At 40.3% G+C, this 22,859-nt stretch overlaps 1 protein-coding gene across 2 annotated transcripts in view; it reads right to left on the reverse strand.

The window, feature by feature from the left end:
* Window positions 1-4,632: 4,632 nt before the first annotated feature.
* The window catches only part of DYNC1H1 (dynein cytoplasmic 1 heavy chain 1), a 98,043-nt gene continuing 79,816 nt past the window's right edge, over window positions 4,633-22,859 (reverse strand). For both annotated transcript variants that reach the window (XM_056811256.1, XM_056811257.1), the window contains exons 65-78: window positions 21,248-21,408; window positions 19,895-20,006; window positions 19,742-19,802; window positions 19,526-19,649; window positions 19,284-19,397; window positions 15,907-16,077; window positions 15,116-15,333; window positions 14,812-14,915; window positions 9,989-10,200; window positions 9,029-9,182; window positions 6,321-6,463; window positions 5,807-5,975; window positions 5,495-5,622; window positions 4,633-4,997 (exon numbers count right to left, since the gene is read on the reverse strand). In XM_056811256.1, coding sequence (XP_056667234.1) covers window positions 4,869-4,997; window positions 5,495-5,622; window positions 5,807-5,975; window positions 6,321-6,463; window positions 9,029-9,182; window positions 9,989-10,200; window positions 14,812-14,915; window positions 15,116-15,333; window positions 15,907-16,077; window positions 19,284-19,397; window positions 19,526-19,649; window positions 19,742-19,802; window positions 19,895-20,006; window positions 21,248-21,408 — 2,000 coding nt within the window. In that variant the 3' untranslated portion in view covers window positions 4,633-4,868. The remainder of the gene's footprint in view (window positions 4,998-5,494; window positions 5,623-5,806; window positions 5,976-6,320; window positions 6,464-9,028; window positions 9,183-9,988; window positions 10,201-14,811; window positions 14,916-15,115; window positions 15,334-15,906; window positions 16,078-19,283; window positions 19,398-19,525; window positions 19,650-19,741; window positions 19,803-19,894; window positions 20,007-21,247; window positions 21,409-22,859) is intronic.

Consider the following 22,859-nt stretch of genomic DNA (forward strand, 5'->3'; position numbering starts at 1 on the left):
CTCATCCTCCCACCCCCTGTGGTCCCCTGCCACGTGGAGGCTAATTGTAGCCTAAGGGAAGAACACCCCAGTTTTTACCAGTTGGTTTGTGATTTCTGAAGACACAGGAGCAGCTACCAGCAACCTAGGTCCTGGGGCTGGCCTGGGGAAATCTGGGTAGGAGGCTAGAGATCAGCTGGGGCTGGGACCAGGAGAGTGATCTGGGTCAAGCAGGTCTGGAGCGGATGATTGCGGGCAGGAGCGAATGGCTGGAGTGCAGAAACAGGCAGCAGGAGTGAGCTGAATCAAGAAGCTTTGCGAGGGTAGGCAAAAAGCCTTGGCCAGAGAAACGTGGCTTAAAAAAAATTATCTAGGCTATCTTTTAAAAAAATGGAGTTCTCTCGTCCCTTTTTGGTTGCCAACTGTTAAATTTAAAATTATATCTCTAATAATAAAAATATTATATTTTATGAGGTTTATTAAGGATTATTAGAAATCAGGGAATAAAGAAAATATAAAATAAGAAAACCAGGTGCCCATGGCTGAGTAGTCAATTTAGAAATCCCCACGCTTAGCTTACTACATCTTTTCAAAAAGCAGGAAGGAAGAGGGAGAAGTAGGCTTTACTGCCAGTTAAATACTAATTGTGATCTTGCCCAGGTAGAGACTCGGGTGATATTATAGGGAATTCTGGGAAATATCAAGGACTTCTGGGGATTGAAGTCTAGGGTTCAAAATCTCCATTTTTAAACTTCACATTTTTTTTTCCATTGGTTGCCTTGATATTCTTGACCTTTTGTTTATAGTTTTTTAAATGGAATTTCTCTGTTTTCCTGATATGTTTTGCTGATAATATATAAAATGCTGATTTTTTTGTGGATTTATATCCTGCAACTTTCTTCCATTAATTGCTTTTTCAGTTGATCCTCTAGGGTTCTCTAAGTATGCCATCATATCATCTAGAAAACATGATAGTTGTTTCCTCATTGCTTGTGCTTATTCCTTTAATTTTTTTTCCGTGTCATCACTATAGTATTTCTAGTACAATCCTGAATAATAATGGTGATATTGGACATCCTTTCTTCACCTTTGATATAATCAGATACATACTACTTATCATTTAAAGAAAAATATCATTTATTCTTATACTTTCTGATTTTTTTTAAACCATTACCTTTTACCTTAGAATCAATACTATGTATTGATTCCAAGGCAAAAGAATGGTAAGGGCTAGGCAATGGGGGTTAAATGACTTGCTTAGGGTCACACAACTAGGAAGTGACTGAGGCTGGATTTGAACCCAGGCCCTCCAGTCCTGGCTCTCAATCCACTGAGCTACTCAGCTGCCCCCTTTCTGGTGTTTTTAACAGAAGATGATAAATTTTGTCAAAAGTGTTATCTGCATCTAATGATGTAATAGCAAAATTTCTGTTTTCAAATGGCCAATTACACCTGTAGTTTTCCTAATACTGAACCAGTCCTGAATTCTTGGTATGGTGTATAATCTTTGTGATATAGTGTTGCAATTTCTTTGCTGGTATTTTATTTTAAATTATTTCATTACATTTATTAAAATTTTTGCATCAAAATTTATTAGCAAAATCGGCCTTCTTTTTCTGTTTTTATTCTCCTGTTTCAGGTATCAGAATCTTTTGTGTCAGAGAATTACCTATTTTTAAAAAGTTTATATAGTATTAGAATAGCTATATCTATATTTACCTTCTTTTCTTTCTCCTCTGCCTTCTGCCCAATTGAGAGAAAAACAAAACTCTTGTTAAAAACATGTCAAGCAAAACAAATGTCCACATCAGCCATATTTAAAAAAAAAAAAGGTTCCTTTTGTATTGAGTTTATCTCGCTTTCAGGAGGTGTTTTTCAGCATGTTTCATCTGTCCTCTAGAATGTTGGTTTGTTGGTCATTACACTGATCAGAATTACCAAGTTTTTTAGTTATTTGACTTTATACTATTGCCTTTGAACACATTTTCCTCTTGGTTTTGCTATCTTCATTCTGAATCAGTTTATAAAAGTCCTTCTGGGTTTTTCTGAATTCATTCCCTTCATCATTTCTCATAGTACAATACTATTCCATCACATTTTAACACCATAATTTAGTCAGTCTCCAGTTGGTGGATATCCACTCAGTTTTCAAATTTTTGCCACCACAAAAAGAGGTATATATAGTTTTGGGGGTGGGTGGGTTTGTCCATACTTAAGAGGTCTGCTTAGGATTAATTCTTTCCTTGATCTACTCTTTTTCCGAGTTCTGCTTCTTGTCTTTCCTTCTTACTCCCCTGTTAAGTGAAATGTGTACTATTTCTTTTTTTTTTTCCAGATCAGGTAAAGTGAGGTTCAAATGTTAGCCACCCCTCGACCCCTTCCTCCGTTTGTGTAGACTTCTACTTGCATACCCTAATTATTCCCTAGTTTTCCCTTTTCTTTCCCTCTCCACCCAAAGTATTTTTTCTTCCTTTACCATTCTTTTTATTTATTTGTAAGATTCTTCTCTTCTCTCTGAGAATAAATACTGTGTTTTGGTTCTAAGGCAGGAGATTGGTAAGATTTGGCAATAGGGGCTAAGTGACTTGCCCAGGGTCACACAAGTAGAAAGTGTCCGAGGTCATATTTGAACCCAGGGCCTCCCCTCTATAGGTCTGGCTCAATCCACTAAGTCACCTAGTTGCCCCCCTTTCCATTCTTTAAAAAATTTTAAGATATGACAGAATCCCTCCTCTTATGTAGCTGGAGAGTTTGGCAAAAACAAATTCTGTATTGTATTGGCTACATCCAAAAGAGATGAGAGGTGATGAGCAATCCTCATTGCTTTGGACTCCTGTTTTAGCATTTTGTTGATCACAGTTCTGAAGTCTTTCAAAGTTGTTTCCCTTTATAATGCTATCATTGTATGTACAGTTCTGTTCTCAAAACTTTCCTCTGCACCAGTTCACAAAGGTCTTCCCTGTTTCCTCTGAAACTGACCATTTCATCCTTTTCCACTGCATCCAGAGGCCACAGTTTGCATAGGCATTCCCCAAAAGGGCATCCTCTTATCTTCCAGTTTTTGATTTCCACAAAAAAAGGAGCTATACATATTTTTGCACACAGAGAGCCTTTTCTTCTTTGATTCCCTTGGGATATGAGCCCAATTTCTATATAGTTAGGTCAGAGGATAAGTAATTAAGTTTATGGGCATAGTTCCACATTGCTGGTTCCTTTAACTCTTAAAAGAGATGGTTATAGGGCAGCTAGCTGGCTCAGTGGTTTGAGAGGTAGGCCTGGAGTCAGGAGGTCCTGGGTTCAAATTTTACCTCAGATACTTCCTAACTCTGTGACCCTGGGCAATTCCTTTAACCCCATTACTTAGCCCTTACTGCTCTTCTGCCTTGGAACTGAAACTTGGGATGGATTCTGAGCCAGAAAGTAAGGGCTTAAAAAAAGGAAATGACTATAATATGGTCTCCATGGGAAAAAATCATTGAGTTATTATACTGTTATTCAGGACACATGGCTTAATGAAGAAAAAAGATTCACATGTAGTTTGCATGAGTTGCTGGCCTTTCCCAAACAGTAGTTCATTTTTATAATTTTCCTTTATTTAAATATTTTTATTATGAACTTAATAATTTCAACACAATTAAACATTTCCATATAGATAAAAAATGAGTTGTATATGAATCACTAGCTTTGCCCATTAATAATTCCATGAACTATCCACCTGGGCCCAGGGAGCCTCACATCCCTGCTGTTAGATATGCCCCTCACGATCTATCCTTCCTTGTTAGCTGGCTTTCCTAAGTAAGTCAGGAAACATGGCATTCTCCTAGCCTCATCTCCCTCAGTCAGTTACTGCACTCAAATTTCCCCAAGTGCAGGCCTGGGGAAGCCCAAGAAACGGCACTTTGCTCTCTATCAATTAACTCTCTCAAGAGCCCCTGAAATGTGGGGAGCATCTTTTAACAGTCACCAATGAGGTTTTTCATATGCAAAACGGGAAAGCTGGGAAGTCCTCTTTGAAGCTGCCATCCTATCACACTGAATCTGGTCAATCTTGCATCATCGTCCTCCAAAATATTTTTCCAAATGAGTTTATATTCAAAGTCATTTTGTGGGCTGCCATTTCTACTTAGTAAGAAGATGAAGTGTTTGCTTGTAGGGATAGTTTCTAGGTTTTTGGCCAGTCGATGTGATTTGAGTTCCTCCTATGAATTCTTCACCACATTCTTTGCATCGGTATAAGGGCATTTCAAGAACTGCAGCTTTAGGATTTTTCAAAGCCTTTTTTAAAAAGAGCTCTGAGCACTGTAATAATCGATTGGACTAGAGATTATTTAATCTTGCCTCCTTACAGTACAGATGACAGTAGCAGGATCTGAGCCCAGTGCCCCCGATTTCTTTCCCAGCATGAGATGCAGGGGTACCTTCCAGCTCCAGTGCACACATAAGGCCACGAAATACCTCATTTCTTACAAGCTTAACTAGCTATATTAAAAAGTGAGATGGTCCCAATTCCACAAGGCAGAATGAAGGTGACTCTGAACCCAAGTTGAAAAGAATCTGACTGTTCCTTCTGCCCACAACTTATAGCATTTTCACCTGCTCCAAGCAGTGCTAAAGCGAACAAAGTGATAGCAAGGAAGAGGCCTGACTCACAGGTCATGCTTAAAAACCTTTATTTCATAATATGGGAACTGCAACACCAAAGCACTGCCTTCTTTTACTTATTCTCAATCATTTCTTTGCCTCAAACACACTCCGCTTCCAATCACCCATTTGTCCACTTGCCCAAATCCCTTCTCGTACAATCCATAACCCTCTGAACACAATCTAAGCATGAAAAAGACATTTTACGTGCCAATCGTGACACGAGTGAGTGAGAGACCAGTGGCAGGTTACTCTGTACACAGGACGGCCACGCCACGCTCGTAGAAGCTCCGAGGATCTTCTTTTGTAGCAATTTCAAAGTCCACAGTAAAGATGAGATCAGCCCGCGTGAAGTTCAGATAGACGGGTAAGGTGACCTGCCGAAGAGAGAGCAAACTCACCAAAAAGAGCTCGGTGCTCAAGTTCAGGACAAAAGGCAAACGTGAAACTACTCTGGTAGTAAAGGCTTTTTCAACAATCCCTCATCAAGGAGCAGGTGAATTGTGAGATGAAAGCCAGCAAATGATGATCAGAAGCCCAGAAACACTCACTGCTCCAATTGTTCTCCCAAGTCCAGGGGCTACTGCATGCCCACTGTTTGTGCAATCTTTTCCCTCCTAAAGCACCGCTCTCTGCCCCAGGGCCCGGGCACATCTCCTGCACTTTCCACCCAAAGGTAACTACGTGGATGTAGGGAGGGGCCCATGGGGAAGGAAGGCCTACGGGAAGAGCCACGTGTCTATAGAGCACAGGGCTGTGAATCTCGGGGAAAAACACCTGCAAACTAAAGGAAGAAGCACAAGCACCAATCACGGAGATGACAAAAGCCTGGGTAGCGCCGCCTACCCCAAACCCCAGGCTGAGGGTAACTCACCACATTTGCTTTTTTCTCTGCATTTGTTTGCTTGACCCAACGAAGTTGAGTTATAGGCAGTATAGTTGAAATTGCATTGGAGAGAGACAACTTATTGTTATGGCACGTGGCTCCCTGAAGCTTCAAACCTACAAGAAGCACATTAAACAAATTAAAAAAAAAAAGCAAATAGAGACTGTGATAGTTAAAATCTAGCCTCTCCAGAGCCTTTCACAGACTGTTTAACACAAAAGGGAAAAATTGCCTAGAAACAGATGATCAAGTCCATTTGCTTTTAGCAAAGAATAGAGGCTTTCCTTCAGCCCAGCTCACCTGTGACTCCAAAACTGCAGGCATCCAGAACAGCATTCTGGGCAGTTGTGACATTGACTTCGAGGCAAAGCTCCTCAAGGGACCAGCTATTTGCTTGGGCCACATATTGTCTGGTGGCCGTAATATAAGCCTCGGGAACAAACAGGCCACCCAGGCACACGTGGATATTCTGTCCCCAAAAGAAAAAGTAGCTTTTAGGTCATGGCTATGATAATGGGAATCTCTCCACTCTCAAACCAAAGGTTTCTATATCATAAATGCTGAGGTGACAGAATTTCTGCAGCATGTTTTAAGTTTGCCTTGCAATTAAAAAAAATAAAACCAGCCTCCTGATCCTAAGAGATAGCATTGAATGTCCATTTGAGTCTTGGCTAATTCCAAATGATGCACTACCCACCTGCCAAGTCGGGCCCCTCTCCCCCATAACACATACACCTTTGGCCCAGAGGAGCTACTGACAACTCCTGGATTTCAAATGGAAACTGTTCTAATTTCAGTCAGATGTAGGGAGTACCTTCAGTTCTTTTGCCCCACCAGAAGCAGCTGCCAGAGAAATATTCTGGAGCTGTTTAATCCGTTCACTGAAATCAGACACCCACTGAATCACTGTCATACCAGCAGGTACAGTGTAATGGGACCAGCTCCGAGGCAAGATACCTGCAAAAGCAAAAATCAGAGATATTGTGTAAAAATCTTTCCCTCCTGCTTTGGTAGGTTCTATTCTAACTACTGTGAGTTATAAAAATCAGTAAAGTTACGACACCACGATTCTTTAAAAATAATTTGAACTGGCTAACAGATTTATCCAGAAGCACCTGACTGATGGACAACTGGACTCAAAGTATGTTCAATTCTGGGAACCAAATCTAGTGTTTCAGGACACATTTTAAAACAGCAAGCAGAGACAAATAAATGTTAATTATTTAAATGTAATGATTTAATTATCTTGTATTATACTCCTCTTTAATGAATACTGTTCCCAAAGCAACTGAAGTTCCACACTGGCATACTCCAAAAAGAAGAGAGGATCAATTGAGATGTTTAAAAAATGATCATCATTAATATTTTCCTCTTATCTTTCTCTTCCTGCCCCCACTCAAAAACCCAAGTGGCCAAAAAACAATCCAACCTTTTTACATTCTCTCTCTCTCACTCACTCACACGTCACTGGCCCCCCCAGACTTGTGCTACCTGACACAAGAGTCACCTCCAGCTACATGGTGACTTTGGTGGAGACACACAGATAAATAGGACATGATGAGAAATCTAGCCTTAGGTCACATTTCCTCTGAAATGAACAGGAATTTTCCTTGAGTTCTTGGCCTACAAAGGCACTGTCAGAACCTATGATCTTTAGTGGGGTTAACTAAAAAAGAAACAACCACCTTGCAGAGGGCTAGGCAGAGAGCAGAGCTGAAAAGGAACCTTTTAATCCTGGATAGCAGGAAGGGGAGCAGATGGACTAATGAGCTTTAGGGCTACAGAAAGAAATAAGGTCATGAAGGTGTCAGTGCAGAATACAGAAATCTTCTATGCATTTATTTACACTGGTGGAAAACCAGACAATAAATATCCCCCCCGCCTTGGAACCCGTTTCAGATCAGGGAGCTACTTCTAACATCTCGGGGCCACAGAGGCCTCTGGTGCGTCCACATGAGCCTCAGCCTAAGAACGCCCTCAATGACATCACAAATAAGTGTTCGTTTAGTCCCGTCTTATGAAGAAACAGCTGTGCTCCGTTTTTGGATGGCTCTCATCGATATCTACGTTTTCCTTTCATGAAGTGTAGCCTGTATTTGTGTAGAATTTACATGAGTCCAAATGAAACGTCACTCTTCCTAGTGTTCTAGGCTGCTGACATCTTTTCGGACCCTGACTGTCATCCAACGTATTCACCGTCCCTCTCAGTTTTGTATTCTCTGCAGCTCTGACAATGCCTTCACAGGGGCTTTAAGGACATGCTGAACAGCATGGGATTTAGGTCAAATCTCTGTGGCTGTCCACAAAAGGTCCCCCTCTCCCCCCCAAGCTGCCACTGCTGCTCCCTTGATCATCTAACTCTTTCTGCTCGGTCATCCACTAGTTCAAATCCACTTAGTTGTGCCATCAACCAGCCCCCATCTGTCCCTCTCAGTGACCACCACAACACAAGAGACTGCTAAGCATCTGGCTGGCCCGAGCGCAGGAGGCCCTCTGCAGAGCCCCAGCACTGGCTCCCACGATATAAGCCACAGAGCAGCTAGATGTGGTTTTGGTTAGGAAACTTAATTGTTAACTTGTTAAGCTTTACCAGAGTCAAAATAGGACTCAGAATCCTTTATTAGACTTGCCTTGGAATGGCAGTGCAGGGCAAGGAGCCATGCAGGTGTCATGGGCATCAAGGAACCTTTTCTGATTCTCCTAGTTGGGAGGACTCTCTTCCTCTGCAATTATCTTATATTTCTATTTCTCCATTACTGTTGTAGCCATCAAAAGACTTGACTGGAAAGTCTGTTCTTGCTTCTTCTTTGTATTATCAGAGTCTAGATCAGCACTTTGCATGTAGTAATAGTAGCTAACATTATTCAGAGCTTTGAAAGTTTTTTACAAAGTGCTTTATTTATCTCATTTAATCTTCACAACAACTCCGTTATTGCTATTATTATCATCCCTATCTTACAGAATAATAAATCGAGGCTTAGAGAAGCTAAATGACTCCCCCAGCGTCACAAAGCCAGTAAGCATCTAAGGTAGGATATGAACTCCAGTCTTTCTAATTCTAAGTCCAGTGCCACCTTGCTGCTTCATAGAAGGTATTTAAGAATATAAATTGGCCAAAATCTTTAACGGGCAGCTTTCATAACAGAAGGGTAGGTTTTCTGTCACCATGAGCAATGAATTGTTATTAAAGACAAAAAGTGGAGACTCCCCTGGACAGCTTATCTAGCCCCAGGTAAGGAAGACACTCTCTTCCGGTGGGAGTGGGTGGTTTGCACCACAAAGGACTGATGATCTCACAGTGCAAATGTGCTATTTAAAGATGAAGCTTACTTCAAAACATGTGATAGCAGCAAGGCTCCTGGACCATGGCTTTTCCTTAATTTATTCCTAGAGCACTTAGTAATAGCCTCAAGGGCAGTCATGCACTCATCCCACATTACTCTGACTGTAACCTTCCCAATTTCATGACAGACCTCCCAGCAAATGAGATACCAATATAACAAGGAACAAAAACCAAAATACCTTTCACCAGCTCGTTTATAAGTGTGCGCAGATAGTTGGTTTGCTTCTTTTTGCCTTCACACACCTGAACCACATCAGCGAGATCCTGGCGGACATCCTGGAGTAATTTGGCCCCCATTTTCACTTCTCTCTCAAAGAATCTGAACAGAGGGTCCTATATTTACAGAGAAACTAAGGATGAATTGAAGGGGAAAAAGCAGCTGTCTTCCCTTCCAAAACCCAAGCAAGGTCGGCACTCAGAGCTCTACAAGATTACATGGCCTTCTGGAATTACTTGCGATTTACCTTGCATATACTCTACATTTATTTCTATGTTTGCATGCCATTTCTTTGGGAGCAGGGATGGTTTTTGTTTTTTTCTCTTGTGCTCTCAGTGCCCCCTGTGATTCCTGCCACATGATCAGTATGTAATATGCACTGATTATTGAAGAAGCATAATTGAGGGACTGCAAGGTCACTATTCTTCTAGTTGCATGACCCTGGTCAAATCACTTAACCCCAAATGTCCAGCCTTTACCGTTCTCTTCTGTCTTGGAACCAATATTTAGGATAAATTTTGAGATAGAATGATAAGAGTTAAAAAAAAAAAGTACTGAAGAGGAAGTTAGGTGGTTCAATGGATACAGACCCAGGCCCGGAGTCAAGAGGACCTGGGTTCAAATCTGGCCTCAGATACTTCCCAGTTATGTTACCCAGGGCAAGTCACTTAACCCCATTTGCCTAGCTCTTGCCCTTCTACCTTAGAGTCATTACTAGAACAAAAGTTAAGAGCTTATTTAAAAAAAAAAAGTAAAGGCTTTTTAAAAGAGTATAGAAATGTGCCACAAATGAGTCAAATCATCTGTTCTATGACTTGTTCTCACCCGTTTCTTCTAGGGCAGTGTCTTAGTTCTTACCTAGAAAAACTATTCTATAATTTCTGTTCTAAGACACTTAGAAAAAGAAATCAAAAGAACATGCCTTAATGTTTTCTACAGTTCGTTTCAGATGATTCAGAGTCAGTGGGATGAGATGCAGCCAGTTAGATGCAGTGGTATGCAGAGTTCTCATCCAAGCTGGACGGCCATCAGAAGTAGAATCTGTCCGAGTCTTCTTCTCTGTTTCTGCATAAGCCAGGTCATCTTCATCCTCCAGCATCTGCATCTTCAGCATTTTACTGATCATGTCAATACCTAAGTCAAACATACAAACACTTAGAGATAGCAAGGAGGTTGGGTAAAGAAAAAAAGGAGTGGGAAAAAAATAAACTGTCTAAAATAGGTTTACTTTTAAAAAAGAAATCTGAAGCTACATTAATTCTAAACTAAAATGGAATGGTTTTGGTAAGGAAGAGGGAAAGTCACTTTTATGTAATAAGAATGATTTTAATTTCTAGCTGATCTCATGCCAACATTATCATTTGAAAAGATGTAGGTATCACTAGCAAATAAATCAGTGGTAAGCGGTGTGGACCTCTTTGCCTTTACCACAATCAAAGTTACATATCTAGCTCTCTCTCATATTAGATCATAAGCTCCTTTAGTGCAAGGTCTGCTATCTTCCAGAGAACCTTTCAGATATGTCAAACATGATGACAAGGAACCACTTCTGGTGAGTCATATGGTTACAAATTATACTGTCATAGGAATCTCTAAAGAATGGCTAAGGAGCATAAAGTCAGAGACAAAAAACTGAAGAACTTTGGCATAGAACTGGCAATTCAGAAGAGGAGCAGATTTAGCAAGTCAAGAGATGATTAAAGAAGAATAAAAATCTCTATTTCTGGGCCATGAATTGAAACTAAAGGAAAGACAGACTCTTTAGCCAGGGTCCTAAAAATGGCTGGTAAGAATGTATTTGCTTTGGGTCCTATGAATCTTCTCAAAACTTAAAAACTTTTCTTAAGACTGAAAATGAAGGGGAAGGGAGATGCCTATATATCTTCACCTAGCTAGTACCACAGAAAGCAGCTACAATTTGAGAAGAATAATAGTAAAACCATCTAGAAATTCACAAGAAATAGAAATCTAGGGAAGAAGCCATGCAAAAATGAATAATATATAGTTAAACAAGAAAAAATGAAGTAGAAATTATAAAACAAAAAGGTAAATGTGATCCCATAAGGTACCACTGACATCTGATAGAACTTATGACAAGAATTCAAAGGAGAGTACAGGTAAAAAGGTATTGAATACTGATAACATTCTGGGAGGAAATATAGATATCGAGTATGGGAAGAATGTGTTGAGCATTTTGGGTAAAGATCTAGGAAATGCAACATACTACAGACCACAGAGACATACAGAAGAAATAAATATGTGGGAAACAGTTGACAAAACTGGCATAGAAGCATGAGAGCAGAGATGGGGATGATGGGGAACTTCAATTCTCTGACCATCTGCCAAATGCAGAGTTGATCATTTCATTCTTCAGAAAGTGAGGGGATCACAGGATCTGAGATTGAGATCTGGCAGGGACTTCAGGAGATCATCTCATGCAAATCTTTCATTTGACAGAACTTAAGTGACTGTCTAAAAGTCTCCTGGAGAGTCAGTGGCAGGGCTGGATTCAAAAACGAGTCTTCTGACTGTAAATACACCTCAGCCCTTTCTCTGGCCTGCTCTTCTGGACCCCAATCTCATCAGCAAGGGCAGGAAAGGTGGGAAGAAGTGAAAAATTTCATTTTGAAATATGAGATAAGGAAAGTAAGGGCATAATTTCTAGAGAGAAGTTTCATTTTGAGGAAAAAAAGAAGGGAAGAAAAGAAGGAAGAAAGAAAGGCCAGAGGAATGGGAAGGTTTCCATAATAAAATTTTTTAGTGATCAAGAGAAATTATTTTGGGGAGAGGGGAGGTATCTAAAGCAGGTGTGTCAAATACCCTGGCTGTTCCCCCCCCCCCCAGTAGAGCTATATTAAAATGTATTTGGGAAATATTTAAGAAAATAAAAATACAATAGAACATAAAATATGTGGCATTGGTTTAGTGGTCCCCAAGTTTGACAGCACTGACCTAAAGAGACCAAAGTAGATATATAAAAAATAAAGACCTGCTTAATAAAGAAAAAAGAAAGGGTAAGATGGAAATCAGGGCAAATAATGCAAGAGAACCACAAAAAGCAGTGCAGCCTGGTAACAATGCTGGGAGCACTTTAACTACCAATAAGCTAAAACTGACAAGGAAAATTAGGAAATCAAAAGGTGTTGCTTTTTAAAAAACTATGTTTAGGGGAGGAAAAAGGAGCAAAGAAGGGAAGGAACTTCTGCTTTGGTGATAAAAGATGATACAAAGAAGACTGAACCACTGAACTTTTTACTTTTGAGTTCAATGCTAAAAATAATCTGCAAATAATTTTCTTGCTTCCTTTCAAATTCAGTTGAAGGCTGCAGAGATTAGTGAAGTTGCACTCATTCTCCAAGAATATCATAAGTAAAGTTCCTCAAGGGCTGAGATTGTTCCTTTTTTGTCCTGGTGTCTGCAGGACCCAGCACATGGCAGGCACTTAAAAAATCCTTGCTGAACCGAAAAGGACAGAACAAAAATGGTTGACAGTCTAAATAAGTAGAGAGATATTAAGAGAGTCTTGAATCACCCCTGTTAGCACCAGGCCCATAGGAGCTCCACTGGCCAGGGTGGCTGCTTAGCTACCTCACATGGTCTTTGAAAGTCTATGGGGGATGGAGAAGGACAAATGTGGCCTTCTCTTGAAAAGGGGAACAGCATTCTGGAGAGTACAGTGGCCTGGTGAGTTTCACTTTGATTCCAGGCCAGATTCTAGAACACTGAAGCATGGATGGTTAGTGAGCTTGCAGAACAGGAAGTGCCAGTGCTGGGTTGGTTTCCTCAAGAACAGTTCATGCAGGCTGAGGAACGCTGTAGTTATTGAAAGTGAACTTGAAATTTATTAGCAAGTTATGTGAAAACTTCTCATATGTGGCTATATGGCAGTTCTGTGATATGGATTCAGAAAAAGAACAACAGTAGAACCAAAGAGCAGTAACAATAGTCACCTTGCTAAGAGATTTCATTGTAAAGTCTAATCAGTATAACAGCGTGACGACCACCCCTGAGAGATACTGAAAGTCAATGAAAAAGATTATCTGAGGGGCAGCAAGCAGCAGTGGATAGAGAGCTAGGCCTGAAGTCTGGAGGTCATTGGTTTAAATTTGACCTCTGACACTTCCTCAGACACTTTTGGGTCCCCAAACTGCGCCCCCCCTGAGGCCATTTATCTGACTTCTGGAAGGGACACCTCTTTCATTGGTGGTCAGTGAGAGGAGCATTGTATGTGGTTGCGCCGCAAAGTGCTGCATGGCTCATGTACAGTACTACTTCTGGTGATATAATCCTTTGCATGACGCCTTAGAACAAGGCGCAGCACAAAGGATTACGTGGCTGCACAATGGAAGACATCAGCATGGTGAGTGGAGATGAAGGGGAGGGAATTCCACACTGTGCATACTGCTGTCTGGTTAGAAATCAGCGAATTTAGGGTTAGGTTTTTATAGTCTGGCCCTCCAACTGTCTGAGGGACAGTGAACTGGCCTCCTGGCCTAGCCCTTGCTGCTCTTCTGTCTGGGAACTGATGCTTAGTATTGATTCTAAGACACAAGGATAAGGAAAAAAAGAAAAAGACTACCTGTGCCCATTAGGAAGTCTGATCTTATGCTAATTAACTTTCGCCTCTTTTCTAAAGAAAGTAATTTCTATAATACCTCACACTCTGAAACATCACTAGATTGCTTGATTTTTTCCTATTTCCTGAATAATTCCTTTAATCTTTATTCTCACAAATGGAACAGGGTGATGAAAAACACAAAACACAATCTATTCTAATGTAGAAATAGTAATGTTATACAATTTAGGCCTACTATCAGAGCTATTTCTGCTTTGATTAAACAGGTTTTGTTTATTCTAAAATTAAGTTTTCAATGTGAAAGTTTCTCTTTATCTAAATCATTTTAGACCAGCACATTGCAATATACAAAAAGCACTGGACTGGGAGTATGTTTATCCAGGTCCCAATTCCAGATTAGCTACTGATCTTGCAAATTAAAACCTCTGTGAGCTTTTTCTTCCTCTTTGGATAGGGCAGGTACATAAACCTACTCATGTGTACATAAAACACTTTCATGTCCACTAAATGCTATACAAATGGGACTCAGTGGTACAGCCAGTAGAATATCAGAGTTAAGAATCCCTAAGTTATCTCTTCTCTGCCATTTACTTTCTGTATGACCGTGGGAAAGTTTTAGGTCTCAGTTTCTCCATTAAAACATAGGATCTGGACTCATGATTTTGAAGATCCTTTTCAGCTTGAGAACATAAGCAAGGGAGTATTACCAACAACTTCAACTTAATTATCCAAATAAACCTGCAGTTATTAGTATAATGCAAAATTTTGTGATGATTTATTTCTAGAGCTTTCTTCTCCAGTTTATTTGTACTTTTCTTTTTTCTTTTTTTTTAATTTAAAAACTCTTACCTTTCACCTTAGAATCAATACTGAGTATTGGTTCCAAGGTAGAAGAGTGGTAAGAGCTAGGCAATGGGAGTTAAGTCACACAGTTAGGAACTGTATGAGATCCTATTTAAACCCAGAACCTCCCATCTCTAGACCTGACTCTCAATCCACTGAGTGCTCCGTTCAGTTTACTTTCTATCAGAGGTGCTTGTGAGCAAACTCAAAAGGCCACCAGAAATAAGAACAAAAGAAGCAACAAAAAGAAAAATCCTTAAATCAGGTTATTAGCCTAAGCAAAGGAACAAGCTTGAACTATTTGAAATACAGAAGCGACAAAGTACCCTGGGTGGTGAGGAGGACTTTCTCAGCGTTATTTGGTAACCCAAGCCATGAAGGTGTCTGGGTATCTGGAAGCAGTTCAACCCACTGTACGAATTCCTCTCGTCTGGAAAAAACAAAACAAAACAAAACAAAACACAAAGATCAAATTCAGAAGGGTCATCACAGTCTGAGTATGTGGTGCCTATAATATGCATGGCTAAAGGTCAAAGACAGATATAAGGTGGGGAAGGGGGGAAGCTACACAGTCTCAGAAAGTAAGCCTTCCTTGATACAAATTAGACTCAAATGAAAGCATTTAAATACCTGATACCATCTGGCATTTGGATGTCTTTATGCCCATCAACCTTGCTAGCCAGTTTAAATTCACTATCAAAGCTTTTAGTTGTAAATAGACGCTCCAGGAAAGTATTCAGTAAACGCTGGTCAAATTCATTATCAACACGACCTCCATAAATGGATTGGGCCATCAGTGTCTTCAGAGCTGACCATGGAATTTTATCAGGAGAAATATTCTGTCTGCCCTAGGGAGAGTGAAAGAGTTGTGTCACCAATTCAAGAACGAAGGATGGATGGGCAAAAGCTGGATTTCAATTCTTTTTAAAAAAATCTTTATTTTATTTTAAAAACAAATTTACCCATAAGTTTTCTGAAGTTATATGATTCATGTTGTCTCCCCCTCCCCTCCTTCCCTCCCTGCTCCTAGAGCTGACAAACAATTCAATCTAAGTTATATACATCTGTATTATCACACAAAGCATATTTCCATATTATTCATTTTTGTAAAAAAATAATCTTATAAAACCAAATTCCCAAATCATATACCCAAACAAGTGAAACATCTTAGTCCAACAGTTCTTTCTCTAGATGCAAAAAGCATTCTTTTTATAAGTCCCTCAGATTTGTCCTGGATCATTTTATTGCTGGATTTCAATTCTAAGGAACCTCAGAGAAGGATGTCTTTGCTGTGCTTTTATTACCACTAAATGGCAGCTCATTTCCAGCACAAATATGTGCCATTATCATCATAATTTCTTACTAATCTAAATGTTTCCTAGGGAAACAGAAGACTAAAAGGAAGCACTGAACCAACTTGCCTTTGCTGTATCATCAAGCCATGTATCCACTGTATCACAGGCAGAACGTAAATCAGATTCCCCAAATTCATACTTCTTTGACCATCCCAAGGGGGCATATCTCAAACGTTCTTGGATGACTGCATGGAACCAGGCCAGCAGGAAGTACAAGCGAGCACGCTCATTGGGAGACTAGAGAAGCCACCAAGAAGAGAAATATCATAAGGCCGCACCAATTTCTAAACAGCGCTTACAACTAAGTCAGAATCAGAGCAATAAATCTTACAATAACAAGCCATCCCACTCCCCTCCATTCCTTCAATCCTCCAAACAGATATTAAGTACCTGGCTTATGTATACAAAGACACAAATTTAAAAAAATGTTTACTAATGAACACTAATTTGCATAGAATTATTGAAGCCTAGTTAGGGGGGTCAGAAGTCATCTATTGTAGCAGTGTCAAAAACAAATTCCCTACAGGCTATATAGTGACTTGGAAAACCACAAACTGACACTTGTTTATGCTGTGTTTTAAAATTTTATTTTTGTTTATTTTGCTAGACATTTTCCCAATTTTAACTAGCTTAGATATCAAGTTTCACACCTCTGATCTATCGCAAACTCTGCCTAAAAGGATGAGTCTCCAATATTCCTAAATCAAATCATCCCAGCTTCTGGCCTGAACTCCCACGAGGAGCCCACTGTACCCTTACTGGGTAGCCCATTCCCTATTGGGGCAGCTTTCTTATATCAGACCTGAATATGCTTTCCTCTAAGTTCTACAAATCATCTCTTATTGTAACCCATCTTAAATCTAATCATTTCATCCTATGAAAATCCTTCAGATACTTGAAAAAAATGAATGTATTCTCTGAGTTTTTTCTCTTCTCTAGGCTAAACATTTCCAGTTCCTTTAACAAGTCCTCATAAAACAGCTTAGGCATCAGTAAATAGAATCTAGACTTGGAATCTGGGAAACATGGGTTCAAATATAGCTGTAGCCACTTAGCTGAGTGTCCCCCTTAGTCTGTCTCAGTTCTCTCATTTGTAAAATGGGGACAATAATACTTATCTCCCAGGGTTATTATAAAAATAAAATAATATTTCTAGAGTGCTATGCAAACTTTAAAGCACTTCATGAATGTCAGTATTATTGTTATTAGGCAATTTCAAGTCCTTTACCTTTAACTGTCATAATTCCCCTCCTTAAGGTCTCCTCAAATAATTTTACAATGTCCCTCCCTAAAATGTGGGGCCCAGAGGATACTAGGGAGAATACAGTGGAATTATTATTATTATTTTTAAACCTGTACCTTTTTGGAATCAATACTGTGTATTGATTCTAAGGCAGAAGAGTGGTAAGGGCTAGGCAATGGGGGTCAAGTGACTTGCCCAGGGTCACACAGCTGGGAAGTGTCTGAGGCCAGATTTGAACCTAGGACCTCTCATCTCTAAGCCTGGCTCTCAATCTACTGAGCTACCCAGCTGTCCCCTACAGCGGGATTATAATATCACCTCCCCCATTCAGGGCACTAGACTTCTAATCATTTTATCTGTGTGTGTGCGCGCCTGTGTATATGTATGGGCACACATGCATAGATACACACATCTCAAAAAATAGGAAAAGGTCCAATGACACAGTTAGGAACCTAGTTATTAATGAATAGAGAAGTATATAGAAGGTATAATGCTGTATATGAAGATACTGGAAAGGAAGATTTATGGACAGAGAATGAGCATCAGGACCAGGAGTACCTGAGTTAAAATTCTAAAATTAACCTGGGCAAATCAATCTTTCAGTGTACTAGGTTACTCTTTAAGACTATAAGCTCCAGAGAAAGAGTGTGTCTACATGCAGTAGTAGAGGATTTGCCTCATCTGAGAGATTCTTATTTCTAATGAAATCTCAGGTTTGGTTCCAATACCCACACTCCAACAGAATAACAATACTAATAAATTAACTAAGAAACTTATCACTGACACCAATATCTCCTTCCCTTTAAAGCTGTACTTAATAATCAGTTACTGATTTAACACAACTGGATTTTACCATTCGGGTTCCTCTTATCTACAAAAAGGGTGGAATGTTTAATAAGGTACCAATGGCCAAAACAAACATGGGCATTTATTTTTCTAGTAAGTATCTAGCTATCACTGTCCTATGGAATCCTTAGAAGGTACATATCCAGAGGAGGGTGATGCTGATGTGGCCAGCAACCTTTTGATGACCAGGGCTTGAAGAAGGCTCCCTCCCATTCAAGAATTCAGAAGTCATATATGCATGGCTAGTTTTGTGACAGAGATCCACTTCTGAGACATTGATTAAATGAGTAACACATGGCCATAAGGCTTCTCATATCTTTCCCAAGGATAGTATAGGCTTGTTCTGACCCTCTCCTCAGCTTTCAAATATTTCATCAATTATAAAATTAAAATTGAAGTGTCCATTCCTGATGGTGCTGTGGCTACTTCTGTAGACAGAGAAATAGGTAAAAGGAAGCTGTGGAAAGCAGGACTGACCACAGTGGATCTCATACCAGTGAGATTCTGGTTTTCTGTCAAAAAAGATCTCAGCCACATTCTCTGAACCTACTTCACTTTGTTATGTTGCTTGAAATTTTACCAATAAGAGATGATTGGAATTATATATAATTATAATTACATTAATGTGAATTAGGTAAATAAGATTACTTTATCCTAATTAGTGAAAAATCCATATCAAAATCTGATTGGAGGAGAGAGGATTCTGGACCACTAGATTTTAGCAGGTGGGTACCATGAAGTAAGAGATATGGGTGAATGTTTAAGAAATTTATCTGTTAACTAAGACTAGTGTTGTTTTATTCAAGAAAAGGGGCAAGATGGGGGCAGCTAGGAGGCTCAGTTGATAAGAATCAGGCCTAGAAATGGGAGATTCTGGGTACAAATCTGGCCTCAGACACTTTCTAGTTATGTGAATCTGTGCAAGTCACTTAACCCCAATTGTCTAGCCCTAACCACTCTTCTGTTTCAGAACTAATACTTAGTATTGATTCTAAGATGGAAGGTAAGGGAGAGGAAGAGTGAGGGAAAAAGAATGGGGGGGGGGGGAGAGAGAGAAACTCTTCTACCTCCTTTTATTGCCTTAATCCTCTCCTCCCAAGCCTGAGAAATAGGGCTGATACCATTAATTCTATAGTTTGGCTATGCCATGGTTCTAAAGTAGCACCTGTAACGAGGTGCTCATAGCACTCCTTCTATGGAGCATAAGTGACTTAAGAAATTACCTTTGGGTACCTGTGTTCCTAAGCTGGGATGGCTTGTGGTTTTAATTGCTGGTGGTGGGAGGGAGTCAGGTTATGCCAATCAACATTTGTCTTTGGAATCTGCCCAGAAATAGTAGTGTGGCTTTGTTTACCTTGCATATTCTTGACACAGGAATACTGCTGAAGGTCCTCAGCATGTTGGCTTTCACCCCTGGAGGAGGCTCAAATACAAATATGCGTCCTGCACGAAGCAAGTTCACTGGCACCTGAGGAAAAATGTAGCCCCTGAATCAACTATCCTGTTTCCTTGTGCACAACCAGCTGATGGCAGGGAAAGTACCAAAAATGCCTACCCAGGAAGCCCCACATGCCTAGCACCACAGAAGAACTGTACCTTAGGATTAATCTCCATTGTGAGGAAGAGTCGGAAGCAAGCATGGGGCTGCAGAGAATGAAGCTTCTTCTCCAGCTGCATCAGCCATCCTGGGGCCAGGTGCACATTTTTCAGCATCACCCACCTACAGGAAGCAAGCAGAGGCACTCCATCACATTTTACACGTGACCTGGAGCACTAAGGCTTTCAGTGGGTAAAAAACCAAACAGCACCTACCTGCCAGACTTTACAGCTGTGTTTATTGCCTTATCTGCTTGATTAAAGCCTTCAGCAGAACCTACAAAAGAAAAAAAACCAGAAGGTGGTATCTTCTTTTCAGTCCTGACTATGGCATGCTATGACTTCCTGATGAGAGCTGAGCATCCTTACCAATCGCAATGGAGGTAATCTGTGTGTTCTGCTCAGCTGCAAGGTCCTCCACATGCCCGCTGGCATCATAACCAGGCACAGAACACATCAGGACAGGAGTATTTGGCTTCACCTATAAGGAGAAACATATTCAATATAATAAAAATCTGGATAAAATCAGAAAATGCATCTATCTTTCTTTATATCCTTGAGTGTATGGGGATGGGAGAAGAAAAAGAATATTGTGGCCAAGAACAGACCACAATTCTTTCACAATGAGCCTCAGACAGGTTTCACAAGAGGCCTCTTGGATCACTTTAGCCACTAGACTAATTCAGAATACACTAGAGGTCAAATATCCGAAGCCAAAAAGAAGCCCCGAGTCAGTCAGAGTCAGAGGGGGAACTTCAGGAGGTCTCTTAGTCTAACCCAGAGGTATTCATTTCCCTCTGCTTACCACCTCCAGTGATAGGAAGAGCTCACCCTTTATCCCTAACACTGTTGGGAAGATGAAATTGTTACTGAAATATGCATCCTTGAAATATCCAACCAGTGGCCTCTGATCAAAGTTCTTTTACCATAACCTGTACTCTCTCCCACTCAAGTCTTCTCCAAATAGAACCTGAGCATCTTCACTTCCTTCAATGGATCTTTCTCATACAGGCTTAAGTTCCCTCACAATCCTGGTCACTTTACTACAGATGTACTCTAGACTTTTCATGTCTCTCATGTGCCCAGAATGAATAACAGGTAATAAAGGTAGGTGAAGGCAAAGTTCACAGGGATTATAACTCCTGTCATGCTATATGCCAATTCCAATGTATTTTGCTGGTTGCTTGTTGTTGCTGTTTGTTTGGACAGCTAGATAGCCCAGTGGATAGGGAATGGCTTGGAGATAGGGAGACCTGAGTTCAAATTTAGCCTCAGACATTTACTAGCTATGTGACCCTGGGTGATGCATCCCTTAACCTCATTAGCCTCAGTTTCTTCATCTGTAAAATGAGCTGAAGAAGGAAAGAGCAACCCATTCTAGCATTTTTTGTCAAGAAAACTCCAAATAAAGACAGCTAGGTGGCTCAGTGGATAGTGCCAGACCAGAAGATGGGAGGTCCTGGGTTCAAAGCTGACTTCAGAAATTTCTGAAGTGACCCTGGGCAAGTCACTTAATACCAACTGCCTAGCCCTTAAAACTCTTCTGCCTCAGAATGGTTACTTAGTATCACTTCTACGACAGAAGGTAAGTTTAAAGAAAAAAAGAAGAAAAGAAAATCCCAAATGGGGTCACAACAACTGCCTGAATTGGAACCAGGAGAAAGTGCTGCTTCCCAACGTTTTCCTCATTGCTTTGTAGTTTATAAACCCGGTTTGTATTACCTCAGTATCCACAATGTGTGTTAGATCTAGTGGTTGTTCCATGATGGACATGAAAGATTCCCCGAGATTTGTAGAAACAAACATATGAGCCATGGCTAGGAGACGGTCAGGGCGGAAAGCCTGGATCAGCAGCAGGCGATGAATGGCTTGACCAATGGGGGCTGAAATGAAGAAGGGTCATTATTCACATGCAAAAGCACCAATAAAACACCATTCATTCACTCTATTAGTATCTGCCTTCCTACAGGTTTCCCTTTATTTTTCACATCTGATGATAAAGCCTACTTGACTCAGAATAGAAGTTTGGACTGTCTTTCTTTCACTGTTGTTAAAATATCACCAAATCTAGGAAATGGAAGAGACCCAAGAGGTGATCTAGTCCAATCAGAACTTTATCAAGAATCCCAGCTGCAACATCCCACTGGGACTACTGGCAGACTTCCAGCATGAGAGAATCCACTAATTCCTGAGGCAGCCCATTGTCTTTCCTAAATCCACCCCTGCAACTTCCCATCCTGATCTTAACTTGTCACTCAGAACCAGGCCAATTCCTCTTCTCCGTAGTAAGCTTTCAAGGTCTTGAAGATGGCTCCCCCACATCAACACACATTCCTACTTCCCAGGGTGTTCTCTTCTCCAAGATATGCATGCTAAGTTTCTTCCACTGATCCTTATGGACACGATCTCCAGGCCCTTCGCCATTTGGGTTGCCCTCTTCTAGATTCTCTTTAGCATACTCATGTTCTTAAAATGTGATGCCCAGATTTTATAAAAAGAAGCCTTGGTCTATTTTGACTCAGGAGGAGTAAGGTGGTTCTCTCACCACACTCACTGAGGACATGGTTCCTCTCCTAGGTAAGCCTGAGGTTGTACTAGTGTTTCTGGGTATCATATTTCATAGCCGACTCAATGTTCCCTAATCTTTTTTGGACAAAACTATTGATGGAATCTCACTCTACTTTATCATTGCAAAGTTGATTTCTTGAATGCAAGTTTAAGACTTTACATTATATTTCATCTTTTTAAATTTGTCTCAGCATCAGTGGACTCTGTCTCTGGGTCAGCTCTCCCTCTCTAGTTGTGTGTCAGCTGTAATTCTGAAAAGTATGCCTTTGTCCAAGTCACTGGCCTGGTGTCATTTCCATTTTATATCAAGGGCGGATCTCAGGGGTATTGACTACATTTCCCTCCCAAATGATGTGAACCATTAACAACTACTCTGGGTACAGCCAGGCAATCTTTTTTGAATCCAGCTACAGTTAGGCCCAAAGATCTCCAATCTGCCTATTGGATTATCAGATAGTGGATAATTAGTTTAACTTTTATAACTAAATACCTATCTGGTGTAAAAAAAAAATAAATAAGCTAGTCTGGCTCAATTTATTCTTAATGAAGTCCTGCTGGCTTGGTGATTAGAACTTCTTGTTCTTGAAGTTCACACTAATTCTTCATTTAATATGGTCTACCATTTTTTACAATACAGTAAGAGAAATAAGTTCAACTTGAAAAAATACAGAAAATAATAAATGTTGAAGGGGCTAGGAGAAAATATGCATATTAATAGAGGGACTGTGAGTGGGTCCAGCTATTCTGAACAACAATTTGGAACTAT

The sequence above is a fragment of the Monodelphis domestica genome, chromosome 1, assembly GCF_027887165.1.
Source record: "Monodelphis domestica isolate mMonDom1 chromosome 1, mMonDom1.pri, whole genome shotgun sequence".
NCBI lineage: Eukaryota > Metazoa > Chordata > Mammalia > Didelphimorphia > Didelphidae > Monodelphis > Monodelphis domestica.